Raw genomic sequence first — 13,991 nt, forward strand, 5'->3', positions numbered from 1 at the left:
TCACAAAAGTGATGAAACCGAGAATCTTTATTAGCTCACTTCTGTAATATATCTAATATGATCTAATATTCCTACAGAAATGATACAGATGTCGTTTTTTTCATCATCCTCCTCCATAAGCTGACTCATGCAGAGGAGCAGCAGTGCTACAAAACTGACCTGTGATGGTGGCATGGATGTTGTGCTTCTCAATCAGCAGGTACCTGGGACTCTCTGGGAACCATGGCAACAACATCAGCTGGATGAATGTGGGTACAGCAATCATTGAAAGAAAGAGGGGCCAGTGATGCTCCTGTAACAGTAACAATGTGATATTTACCTGCAGTATTGGCTGAGAATAACAGAATGAGGAGACGCAGGCATAAAATTCATTTCATTTCTAAACATGTAATGAAATTCTTTTGTTAAACTTCAGTCACATCCTGACTGCTTGACTGAAAGTCCACTGGAGTGGTGTACAGAAGCAAAAGTACAAAAAGCGTCTCATTGTTCAAAAGCTGTGACCCTGCATGTCTGCAGGGAATGCTACAATCCCCTCTAAACACAGGTTGTTGTGTGACTACCTCTCCTAGAAGCTCGTGTAGGCCGAGGATTTGGGCAGCAAAAACTCCAGTACCAATAAAGATACTTGGCACAAGACCAAGGAAGCCTCTTAAGTTCTTTGGTGCTATTTCACCCAGGTACATTGGTACCACACTTAGAGAGATGCCTGCAGGAACAAAAGCAAAGAAGAAGACTGTTATGATAATGCTCTGATTTAAAATGTATTCAAACTCTAAAAATCATTTAAGCAAACCTAACTAATAGAGTGATATACAGTGTATGTGGCAGCCTGGACATTATATATACATAATTATATGACTGCTTATATGTAGTTGTGCAAACTCATGTGGGATGAAAAATGGTCACAGCTGTGAAACCTGAAATTGTGAAGACATCAGGGGAAGAACCAAAGCCGGCCTGAGGCATAAAAACAGGACAAAGCTAAATATTGTGATAAATATGTGAAGAGTCTGACAACTTAATGTTACTGGTTCACATGATTTCTGCTGCCTGTGTAGATTGTGATTTGGCGCTATATAAATAAAATTGAATTGAATTGAATTACAACAAGTATGTTCTAAAAAAGGATTTATCCCTCTGGAGGGGAAAGCAAAAAAGTAACCAGATAAATGTTTGTTACTTGACTGCATGCAGCATTTTATCACAAACATTAACTTACAGTGACATCAGTGAAACAGAATCATCACACCTTTAGTTCAGTGACTGTATGGTGAGCTTAGGTTGCCTTGTATCTAAACAGGCATTACGATCTACAGCCTAGAACACACGTGGTCTTTGAATCATATTCCTACATTATCTTCATCATTTTAACATGTTATACAGTAAAACACTGCATTAGATACTTACACTATAAACATAACTTATTACTGATTAGGCGACTTTTTCTGTATAAATGTGACCATGGTTTTCTGAACTAAGGGTCTATCTAGTCACATACTAATGGGGTACTGTGATCCTCAGCTTGTCCCAGTGCCAGGCTGAGTCAGATTGCATTATTAGTATTTTCCTCTGTTTCATAGTCTTGGCTCCGATAACAGCCTTACATTAATGCTCATTATCATTTTGGGGTCTTTGTAGTTATAGTCCAACATTGTTACACCTCAGTTAGGTCGTTGCTTTATTTTGTAAGACTGGTTTGAGGGTTTGTTGTTTTACTTATTATATCCTCTGAGGTATAATAAGTTGGTAAAATAAAGTCATCCCATTCCACCAAACTGAAGCACTATTGAAATATTTTGAAACACCAGCAACAGCATCTGCCAGCGATGCTCCTTCAGGTGATCACAGTACAGCAAGTGAGTTTTCAACATGTGATCCTTTACCACAGCTCGATATGGAAACCCTGTGAGATATTCTTAATATATGTTTCATAAGACAGGGGTAGATTTTTTTTTGATCCTTCTCTGCAAGTTAAGAGCACCTTTTCCTAATGAACATTTTGTATTTTAATTATTTATTAGGTTTACCTGTTTAAGTCTGTTATATCTGTGATGTATGTAAGAAAATAATAATAATAAATGTGCCCAATAATTTGATTTATGTTCAATTAATTGTTCTGCCTGTTGACACTTGAAAAGCAATTAAAATAGTTAAATTGCTTTGTGAATGCATTTTTTGATCAATTATTTTATTACTTCCCAAAACACTAGTAAGCCATGATAATGGATGTCTTAGATGCACAATGTGCAAACAACAAACATGGACAATATATACTTAATGTAGACAGTGGATGGCAAGATGGTTTTCTCACGTGTCATCATGCACACACTGTTGAAGCGCTGTCCACCATATTGGATGTGATACTAAAAATGTGTATTTCCCGACTGGCTGGCAGGGGTTTGTGAAGGTTGTTGGTAGGTGAAACTGGTTGCAAAGAAAGTGCTGGACCAGAAGCCTCCTAGTATTTACTTTGGTTGCTAGTAGATTGCCATGGTTGCCTGTAATTTTTCATGTTTGTTCACAAATACTAACTACTAGCAGAGCAGCAGTAAAATCTGAAAATGTGTGAAGTAGGGGTGCTCAATCCAAATACTGATGGCATTGATACCAACGCTGGTATAAGATCAATACCAGCATGACAGGATCAATGCTGCAGTTTGTTTGTCTCCTGTAAGTTCAGTACATTGCTCCCATTCATCAGAAAGGAGACATGTCTGTGCAAACAGTGCTCCTCTCTGCAGCTGCTCCAGCCCTGCTCTGCTGCGTTTAGTTGCCGTGTGGTCATGTGATTCAGCCGCACTGAGCAGAGCCACACAGGCCACAGTGAGTGGGAGGAGCATGGTGGAGAGGCACTTCACAGCTGTAAGTAAAAATTCAATAAATTCAATTTTATTTATATAGAATCAAATCACAACAGTCACCTCAAGGCGCTTTGTATCGTCAGGTAAAGACCCTACAATAATACCGAGAACACCAACAATCAAACGATGAGGTACTGTGCACCGTGTTCCAAATTATTGTGCAGAATGGATATAAGTGTCATAAAGATTTAATTTTTTGTTTTTCCATTAACCCCATGGATGGTATTGTGTCTCAAGGCTCTTCGGATCACTGAACTTAATCTTAGACACCTGTTATAATTAGTTTGCCAGGTGAGCCCAATTAAAGGAAAACTACTGAAGGAGGATGTTCCACATTTCTTATTAAGCAGGCCACAGGTTTCAAGCAATATGGAAGAGAAACCCGAGCCACAGTAACTGTCAGAATGCTCGAAGCACAGGTCGAGGAGGAGGATTAGCTGCAATCTTCAATTCCAGCTTATTAATTAATCAAAGACCCAGACAAAGTTTTCATTCTTTTGAAAGCCTGACTCTTAGTCTTGTCCATCCTAATTGGGAAAATCAAAAACCTGTTTTATTTGTTATTATCTATCGTCCACCTGGTCCTTACTCAGAGTTTCTGTCTGATTTCTCAGACTTTTTATCTGATTTAGTGCTCAGTTCAGATAAATAATTATAGTGGGTGATTTTAACATCCATGTAGATGCTGAGAATGACAGCCTCAACACTGCATTTAATCTATTGTTAGATTCAATTGGCTTCTCTCAAAATGTAAAGGAGCCCACCCACCACTTTAATCATACTCTGGATCTTGTCCTGACATATGGCATAGAAACTGAAGACCTAACAGTATTCCCTGAAAGCCCCCTCCTGTCTGATCATTTCTTAGTAACATTTACATTTACTTTAATGGATTACACAGCAGTGGGGAATAAGTTTTATTACAGTAGAAGTCTTTCTGAAAGTGCTGTAACTAAGTTTAAGGATCTAATTCCTTCATTGTTATGCTCTTCAGTGCCAACACAGTGCAGAGCAGCTACCTAAACTCTGCTCCCAGTGAGGTCGATTATCTCGTCAATAATTTTACATCCTCACTGCGTATAACTTTGGATACTGTGGCTCCTCTGAAAAGGAAAGCTTCAAATCAGAAGTGCCTGACTCCGTGGTATAATTCACAAACGCACAGCTTAAAGCAGATAACCCGAAAGCTGGAGAGGGAATGGCGTCTCACTAAATTAGAAGATGCTCATTTAGCCTGGAAAAAGAGTTTGTTGCTCTATAAAAAAAAGCCCTCCGTAAAGCTAGGACATCTTACTATTCATCATTAATTGAAGAAAATAAGAACAACCCCAGGTTTGTTTTCAGCACTGTAACCAGGCTGACAAAGAGTCAGAGCTCTGTAGAGCCGAGTATTCCTTTCACTTTAACTAGTAGTGACTTCATGGATTTCTTTACAAATAAAATTTTAGACATTCGAGAAAAAATGATTCATAACTATCTCAAAGACCATTTTCATGTTCGGCTGCTTTCAGCACTGCTGGTATTTGTTTAGACTCTTTTGCTCCAGTTGATCTTTCAGAGTTAACTTCAATAGTTACTTCCTCCAAACCAGCAACATGTTTGTTAGATCCCATTCCTACTAGACTGTTCAAAGAAGTCTTTCCAATTATTGATGCTTCAATCTTAAAAATGATCAATCAGTCTTTATTAGTTGGCTGTGTACCACAGACCTTCAAGGTGGCTGTAATTAAACCTCTACTTAAAAAGCCATCACTGACCCAGCTGTCTTAGCTAATTATAGGCCAATCTCCAACCTTCCTTTTCTCTCAAAGATTCTTGAAAGAGTAGTTGTAAAACAGCTAACTGATCATCTGCAGAGGAACGGTTTATTTGAAGAGTTTCAGTCAGGTTTCAGAATTCATCACAGTACAGAAACAGCATTAGTGAAGGTTACAAATGATCTTCTTACAGCCTCTGACAGTGGACTCATCTCTGTTCTTGTCCTGTTGGACCTCAGTGCAGCTTTTGATACTGTTGACCATAACATTCTATTACAGAGATTAGAGCATACTATAGGTATTAAAGGTACTGCACTGCAGTGGTTTGAATCATATTTATCTCATAGACTCCAATTTGTTCATGTAAATGGGGAGTCTTCTTCACACACTAAGGTTAATTATGGAGTTCCACAGGGTTCTGTGCTAGGACCAATTTTATTTACATTATACATGCTTCCCTTAGGCAGTATTATTAGAAAGCACTGCATCAATTTTCATTGTTATGCAGATGATACTCAGCTTTACCTATCAATGAAGCCAGATGACACACATCAATTAATTAAACTGCAGGAATGTCTTAAAGACATTAAGGCCGGGATGACCTCTAATTTTCTGCTTCTAAATTCAGATAAAACTGAAATTCTTGTTCTCGGCCCCACAAATCTTAGAAACATGGTGTCTAACCAGATACTTACTCTGGATGGCATTACTTTGGCCTCCAGTAACACTGTGAGAAATCTTGGAGTCATTTTTGACCAGGATATGTCCTTCAATGCACATATTAAACAAATATGTAGGACCGCTTTTTTGCATTTGTGCAATATTTCTAAAATTAGAAACATCCTTTCTCAGAGTGATGCTGAAAAGCTCATTCATGCATTTATTACTTCTAGGCTGGATTATTGTAATTCATTATTATCAGGCTGTCCTAAAAGCTTCCTGAAAAGCCTTCAGCTGATCCAAAATGCTGCAGCTAGAGTACTGACAGGGACTAGAAAGAGAGAGCATATTTCTCCCATATTGGCTTCTCTTCATTGGCTCCCTGTTAAATCTAGAATAGAATTTAAAATACTTCTCCTCACCTACAAGGTCTTGAATAATCAGGCACCATCTTATCTCAAAGACCTCATAGTACCATATCACCCCAACAGAGCACTTCGCTCTCAGACTGCTGGCTTACTTGTGGTTCCTAGGATACTTAAGAGTAGAATGGGAGGCAGAGCCTTCAGCTTTCAGGCGCCTCTTCTGTGGAACCAGCTTCCAGCTTGGATTCAGGAGACAGACACCCTCTCTATTTTTAAGATTAGGCTTAAAACTTTCCTTTATGATAAAGCTTATAGTTAGGGCTGGATCAGGTGACCCTGAACCATCCCTTAGTTATGCTGCTATAGGCCTAGTCTGCTGGGGGGTTCACATAATGCACTGTTTCTCATTCACCTTATTTACTTTGTTTATACTCCACTCTGCATTTAATCATTAATTGATATTAATCTCTGGCTCTCTTCCACAGCATGTCTTTCTCTCCCCTCAGCCCAACCGGTCGCGGCAGATGACCCCCCCTCCCTGAGCCTGGTTCTGCTGGAGGTTTCTTCCTGTTAAAAGGGAGTTTTTCCTTTCCACTGTCGCCAAGTGCTTGCTCATAGGGGGTCGTTTTGACTGTTGGGTTTTCTCTGTATTATTGTAGGGTCTTTACCCACAATACAAAGCGCCTTGAGGCGACAGTTTGTTGTGATTTGGCGCTATATAAATAAAATTGAATTGAATTGAATTGAATTGAAACGGTCTCTCTGCTGCCGAAAAGCATCAAATAGTGCAGTGCTTTGGGCAAGGTACGAAAACATTAGATATTTCACGAAAACTGAAATGTGATCATTGCACTGTGAAGAGATTTGTGATTGATTCAGGACACAGACGGGTTTGTGCAGGTAAAGGCATAATGGGGAAGGTTTCTGCCAGACAAATTCACCAGTTTAAGAGGACAGCTGCTAAAATGCCATTACAAAGCGACAGTTATTTGAAGCTGCTGGTGCCTCTGGAGTCCCACGAACCTCAAGGTGTAGGATCCTCCAGAGGCTTGCAGTTGCACATAAACCAGCCCTAACCAGTGCTCACAAGCAGAAACAGTCACAGTGGGCCCAGAATGCTGTGCAACACTGGATGGTCCAGATGGATGGAGTAGTGGATGGTTGGTGGATGGCCATGACGTCCCAACAATGCTATGACATCAGCAAGAAGGCGGCAGAGTCACGTTTTGGGCCAGAATCATGGGGAGGGAGCTGGTAGGCCCCTTTAGGGTCCCAAAAGGTGTGAAAATTACCTCCACAAAGTATGTAGACTTTCTGGCTGATCGCTTGCTTCCATGGTACAAAAAGAAGAACCGTGCCTTCAGTAGCAAAATCTCATGCTGCAAAGAATACCTCGGTGTCACTGGCTGCTATGGGCATATAAGGAGAGAAACACATGGTGTGGCCACCATCCTCCCCTGACCTCAACCCTATTGAGAACCTTTGGAGTATCCTCAAGTAAAGATCTATGAGGGTGGGATGCAGTTCACATCAAAACAGCAGCTCTGGGGGGCTATTCTGACCTCCTGCAAAGCAATTCAAGCAGAAACTCTCCAAAAACTCAAAAGTTCAATGGATGCAAGGACTGTGAAGGTGATATCAAAGAAGGGGTCCTACGTTAACAGGTAACTTGGCCTGTTAAGATGTTTCTGATTGAAATAGGTTTGATCTTAGTAAATCTGACCACTTAATGCTGCAAATTCAGGAAATGAATATTTGCTGTTCTTTACAACCTATAAATTGTTTTGAAACTCTTGTTGTGCATAATAATTTGGAACAGTGCATTTTGAGTTTTTTAATTTTTTGAAAAAAAGCTGTTATCATTGGGAGGTTTGTTCAATAAAATTTGATTTATACTCTAACAGTTCATGACTTAAAAATTATACTGACCATCATTTGCATTGACCATTTAGGAAAACCTGAGAAAAATATCACTTGCATAATAATTTGGAACACGGTGGATAGATAACGCTGGGTATCATCTGATTACCAGTGAAAAAGTAAGCTATGCTCTAATCTCTGTAATAAAATGTTATGGTCAACAGTATCAAAACTGCACTGAGGTCCAACAGGACAAGAACAGAGATGTCTCCACTGTCAGTGTCTTCATCGCATTCTCTGTTAACTGCCTGCCTGCTCAGACCAGTACAATCTGCCCACAAACATGAACACAGTTAAAATAGCTCTGACTAAACAAGAACGTGTTCTTGCTGAACAGTGAACTTCTTGCTGCAAGTGTTAGGAGAACAGCAGGCTCTCACTAATCAACGGCTCACTGGACTGCTTGAGATTGCTCCCGGAAATGCTTCCTCAATACAACCCTCGGACCCCCCAGGCCAATTTGTTTCCCCACCAACCCCAGGAGAGGGGGTGACTTCAGCAGTTTCCCCCAGCATCCCCGTCTCAGCTGGAGCGGTGTTCTGGGATGCCGCAGCCCCCCTCTCCGGAGCCATTTGTGAGGGGAGGCTGGGCGTTGTGGAGGCTTCCTTCTCCAGTATTCACTAGCAATCTCCTGTTCTCCACACTCTTTCCCTGATGATACATCCAAGTTGTCATATGTGGTGGGATACCTGCGAGGTGGGCCCTCGCTTGGACGGAAGCTTTTTTCTTTTCCACTCCAATCTCCATTTGCTCTTTTAAAACTTTCACTGAAGAATTAAAAAAACATTTCCAATACAATCCAAATTGATTTCTAAAGCACATTTAAAAAACAACAGAGTTGACCAAAGTGCTGTACGTAGGGAAAATAAGATAAAATAAATACAAAAAACACACATATATCTAAAATATATCTAAGAAATCACAAGATTATAAAACAACACAACAGCTCAGAGAGATAGCTCTCACTCCAATTTGAAGGCTAAAGAATAAAAATAAGTTTTAAGACACACTTTGACCTAACATAGGGGGCAACTCGTTCCACAGTTTAGGGGCTATGAAAACTTGGTTCCCCCTGCTCTTAAGCCTAGTTTTAGGAACACTGAGAAGTAGCTGGTCTGCAGATCTCAGCGACCTACAGGGAACATAAGGTGTTAGGAGTTCGGTGAGGTATGATGGGTCCAGCACATTTAGAGATTTAAAAACAAACAAAAAGATCTTAAAATCAATCCTAAATCCACAGGGAGCCAGTGAAGGGAGGCCAGCACAGGGGAGATGTGCTCAGTTTCAGGAGTTCTAGTAAGAAGGCGAGCAGCTGTATTCTGGACCAGTTGAAGGTGTGAGAGAGAGCACTGGTTTATACCAACGTACAATACAGAAGTCAAGTCTAGTAGAAATAAAAGCATGAATAACTCTTTCAAATTTATTAAAAAGATAAGAAGGGCTTGACCTTAGAAAGGAGCCTCAGTTGGTAAAAGCCTGATCTCAGCACAGAGTTTATCTGTTTCTCCAGCTTTAGATCACAGTCTGTTTTCACACCAAGCTTATTTACCACATTGGGCCCAGGTCCAATTTTGCAGTACTGCTCAAACTACTGGGTCTAAGGTTCATGACCTCAGTCTTGCTTTCATTAAAATGCAAAAAGTTTAAAGCCATCCAGGGTTTCATGTCATTAAGACATTCAAACAACAATTTCAGTGAGCTGCCATCATTTCCTTTCAGGGGCAGATAGTCAGCATAGAAGTGGAAGGAGATACCATACTTTTTCAAAATCGATCCTAGCCCATAAGAACCCACAGTGACGCCGGTGTCACAGTTTCACATGTCAAGAAAATTTCCTTAGATATGTTTGTAGTTTTTCTAGCAGATGTTTTAACTTGCTTTAAGAAATTGTTCGTGTGTGTGTGTGTGTGTGTGTGTGTGTGTGTGTGTGTGTGTGTGTGTGTGTGTGTGTGTGTGTGTGTGTGCGTGTGTGTACCTGAGTGAATTCCTGTGATGAAACGGCCAATGATGATCATCTCAGGTGAACCACAAATCCTGCTGAAGCCCATGAGTAAACCAGCAATAAACACCAGCACTGTGGTGTTCACCACTGTGCCTTTCCTGAAAGTACACACAGACGCAAACACAAATTCACAAATATGTGACCCAGAGGTTTATGAAACAGCAAGGACAAGGGCAACCACTGCTGTGTGATGAAACCGATCAGCTGATAAACATGATTATAAATTGTCTTCCACAGAGTCAGTCTTAAGAGATAAACATGCTGGTGACATCTCACTAATAAGTGAGTGAATCAACAGCTTGAAAATTGTTGATGCAGTTTGCTTCAAACTCCAATAGTGTATTTAATGCACTCTTAATTTAAGGCAGGTCCACACTCTGCCTTGGGGGCTCTGAACAGTTATTAAAATGGAGCAGTTCAACCCAGTTTCCAAAATGTCAGGATGATATGTAAAATTAATTATTTAATTAGTGACATATTTGGGAGTAAAAACACCATTCCAGAGAGACTACCTCCCATTTTGTTTTTCAGAAGGGGAGGAGCTGACCACTGTGTAGAACAGCCCTTCTTGGTCTCACACCTGTCAAGCATTGCTGATTACACCTGGTTCCAGTTGGGCTGATTACAGCTGACCTATTAAAGCTGGGTTTCCACATTTGACACCACATTGTTACACCCATTTGCTCCTTGCTATCGTGATTATTACTGTGACTATAGTGATTTTGGACTTACCTGTGCTTTCTGTGTTTAGACCCACCCCCCCAAGAGGAGAACACTCACCTGCCTCCCTGATACACCACACCACTTTTTTCTTGTTAACTCTATAACAGTGGTGATCGCCGCTGAAGCACCCGTTATCTGCCCTTATTTGCTGTGAACAGCTGTCATCACAGAGTGTATCTCCACTGAGGCGTCTGATCAAAGGATCTTTGAATTACTGTAATTACACGACTGTTTGTCCTATTTGAAAAATTCAAATGGCTTCAGAAAGCTTAGAAATACAGGGTCATTAAAGCAGCCCTTTTGAAGTACGTTCTGTTGCCGGAGACAGGCTCAGTATTAAAGGGTTAATTCAACAATAAAAATCCTGAACTTTTATTCCTGCATGCTGCAATTGTATCCAGGTTTGCATACATTCATGGTCTGGCCAGCAAACGGACACAGCAGATGCAGACCTATTATGGAAGGCTCTGTCCAGCCCAGCATTTCTGGGGAATCATGAAAAATCTCTTTGCTTTCTCAATGACAGACAGGAGACCAATGTATGCTGCAAATTCTGCCCCCTGTCAAAATCTGAACCTGAGCTGGCTTCCCCATCCCTGCCTCTGACTGCTGCACTTCTGCTGCACGTACCGATGCCTGAGCTCTTCTCCAGGTGTTAAGAAATTGTCGCTCAGCTTCTGGAGTGCTTCCAGCATCAATACCACAGACCTGTACAAGAGACTGATTGAGGTTGTTTTCTTTGACAATTACCTATCATCCAACTCCCAGCTCCTGGCTTCACCTGATACTGCTTTCCTGACACACAGTAACTCAGCTAAGACAGAACCTCCAGTTCAAACTGGAGGTTCTGTCTTATCTGCACCAACACTGGGCTGCAGTCACAGTAGGTTTTCCCACCCGTCTCAACTGATCTGGTCTTTATACTGTACACATTGTTTATACAGATTTTTTTTTTATTATCATTCTACTTTCTACTTTACCTCATGCTTTTTTAGGTTTTCTTTATTTTTTATTTTACCTCTTTTTTTTTATTTTATTGTATCCTAGTTACTGTTTAACCTCTGTAAAATGAATTTCCCCATCATGGGACTAATAAAGGGATTTCTTTTCTTAGAACCAACCTTGGTGATGAGTAGAATAAACTTTTCCCTCTGTGCTCAGTCCAAGCCAGAAACTGAGACTTTTTGGTTTCAAGGTTTGAAGATTTAGAGACTGCGTTGCGTATGGCAGTCGTCAGAATATGAGACTGTTTTTCAGAGAGTGAGAGTTTGTTTCTGTGCTGGACAATAATAAAACAGACTTTGTTTGTCGGAGCCAACTGATAATAAAACTGAGTATTTTGTTCCTGAGATGGCTATTCTGAGTCAATTAATTTAACTATTGTGCCGTGTTGCTGAGCCAGTCAAATGAGAGACCATCTGCAGTGTTCCACAGCCTGCACCCCCAGACTGTTTATTGTGCATCTGTGCTGGCCTCCCTAGAGACTGTAGCCCCATTTGGGGTCACATAAGGCACTGTTGCCCCACTTAGGGTCTCACCAGAGACTGAGCACCTTGCACCCGTCCCTTCTCCTAGGTAGAGGGCGGCTGAGCCCCTGCTTCAGCTTCAGTTTTGAAAGTCAGCTGTGTGCCCTGCCCTGCGCAACCCTAGTCATCGGGAGATGGCTGTATATGTGGTGTCCCCAGAAGAGTTTGCTTGCCCTGCAGAGAAGCCCCAGTTTCCAGAGGAGCCTTGATGAGGATCCAGTATCACCAGAGCCCAAGCCAGAGCGAGTGGGTCCCGCATGGCACTAGCCAGAGAGTCCTGTGCCACAAAAGCATGACGGTCTCTGCCTCTGCTGCAGGCCACCTGCTGAGCCCTTTCTGACACAGACAGCCTTCCTCTATGCCACTGGTTGCATCCCAGCAAGCCACCAAAGGGGGTCTGCCTTTGTTATTGTCCCCGGCCACTTGCCAGGCCTCCTGGGGAACCCACTTGACAAGTGATTTTTGGTTTGGGACATTTGAGAGCTGAGGGGTGAGGGCTGGGGGAGGTTTGCCTAATTACAGCTGACCCATTGAAGCTGGAGGCTTTTCCACAACCAACACTAGATTCTTGCACCACATTAAATTAAATTAAATTTAAATTTTATTCTATTCTATTCTATATACTACCAAAACACAACAAACAGTCGCCTCAAGGTGCTTCATCTTGTAAGGTGAAAACCCTACAGTAATTACAGGGAAAACCCAACAGTCAAAACGACCCCCTATGAGCAGCACTTGGTGACAGTGGGAAGGAAAAACCCCCTTTAACAGGAAGAAACCTCCATCAGAACCAGGCTCAGGGAGGGGGGGTCATCTGCTGTGAGGGGGGAGAGACAGAGATTAATAATAACTAATGATTAAATACAGAGTGGAGTATAAACAGAGTGAAAAGAGGTGAATGAAAAAGAAACACTCAGTGCATCATGGGAACCCCCCCCCCCCCCCCCCCCCCCCCCCTCACTTATGGCGGGTGTTACATTCCAGGACCACCCGCGATAAATGAAAATCCGCGAAGTAGGGACGCCATATTTATTTGAATACTTATACATTATTTTAGTAGTTATACACTATTTTAAGTTTTTATAAACCCTCCCCACACACTTATACGCCAAATATATACATTACTGTACAACACATACTACGCATGTGAAGAACAAGTACCGCAAAAACTTTTTACTTTTTACTTTTTTGTGCACGGGGCCTAAAACCCACTTTTTCAGCACTTTTACCAAGGTGCAGGCAGGGGCTTACTTTAATATATGATGGCACAAAGACCATTTGAGATACTGGACTGAAATGTGATGTGTGTATATTTGGTGCCGTCTTGATTTCAGCAAAGCAATTTTCCACATTATAGTTTGATTTTTAATTTTTGATTTTTGCCAGTACCTAGAAAAACTTGGAGTCCCCCCAGAAGAGCCGTGGGACCTTTTCTGAATGGTTCTTCCTGTTTAAAGGGAGTTTTTCCTTCCCACTTGTCGCCAAGTTCTGCTCATATGGGGTCATTTTGACTGTTGGGTTTTCTCTGTAATTATTGTAGGGTCTTTACCTTACAATACAATGCACCTTGAGGTGACTCTTTGTTGTGATTTGGTGCTATATATATATTAAATTGAATGGTCCACTACTGGTGCGCTGTACTTCTCACAGATGAGTTCACCCTGTGCATGTGACAGATGTGAAAGGGTCTGGAGAAGCTGTGGAGAATGTTATGCTGCCTATAACATCATTCAGTATGGCCAGTTTGGTGGCCACAGACCTCTATAGGCTATGTAACTGCACCCTGACTGCCGCTATGCATTTGGATGAAATCCTTGGACCAAGACCACACCCTGGTGCAATGGGTCCTGGTTTCCTCCTTGTCCATGACAATACCTGGCATCATGTAACTTGAGTATGCAGGCAGCTCCTGGCGGCTGAAGGAATTAATACCACTGACTGGACCCCATGCTTGCCGGACGTAAATCTAACAGAACACCTCTGGGACTGGGATTATGTTTTGGTCCATCCAACACCACCGGGTTGCACCTCAGACTGTCCAGGAGATCCCCCAAGACATCATTAGGGTGGCTGTGGCTCTGGAGGTAGAGCAGGTCACCTACTAATCGGAAGGTTGGTGGTTCGATTCCTGGCTGCTCTGGACTGCATGCCAAAGTATCCCTTGGCAAGATACT

The 13,991-nt window shown here is 41.7% G+C and overlaps 1 protein-coding gene across 1 annotated transcript in view; it reads right to left on the minus strand.

The window, feature by feature from the left end:
* The window catches only part of slc2a15a (solute carrier family 2 member 15a), a 47,447-nt gene that overhangs the window by 16,395 nt on the left and 17,061 nt on the right, over window positions 1-13,991 (minus strand). Inside the window, exons 4-6 of the mRNA XM_030725444.1 lie at window positions 9,542-9,666; window positions 564-709; window positions 160-292 (exon numbers count right to left, since the gene is read on the minus strand). Of these exons, the coding sequence (XP_030581304.1) occupies window positions 160-292; window positions 564-709; window positions 9,542-9,666 (404 nt within the window). The remainder of the gene's footprint in view (window positions 1-159; window positions 293-563; window positions 710-9,541; window positions 9,667-13,991) is intronic.

The sequence above is a fragment of the Archocentrus centrarchus genome, unplaced genomic scaffold (assembly GCF_007364275.1).
Source record: "Archocentrus centrarchus isolate MPI-CPG fArcCen1 unplaced genomic scaffold, fArcCen1 scaffold_55_ctg1, whole genome shotgun sequence".
In the NCBI taxonomy this organism is placed as follows: Eukaryota; Metazoa; Chordata; class Actinopteri; order Cichliformes; family Cichlidae; genus Archocentrus; species Archocentrus centrarchus.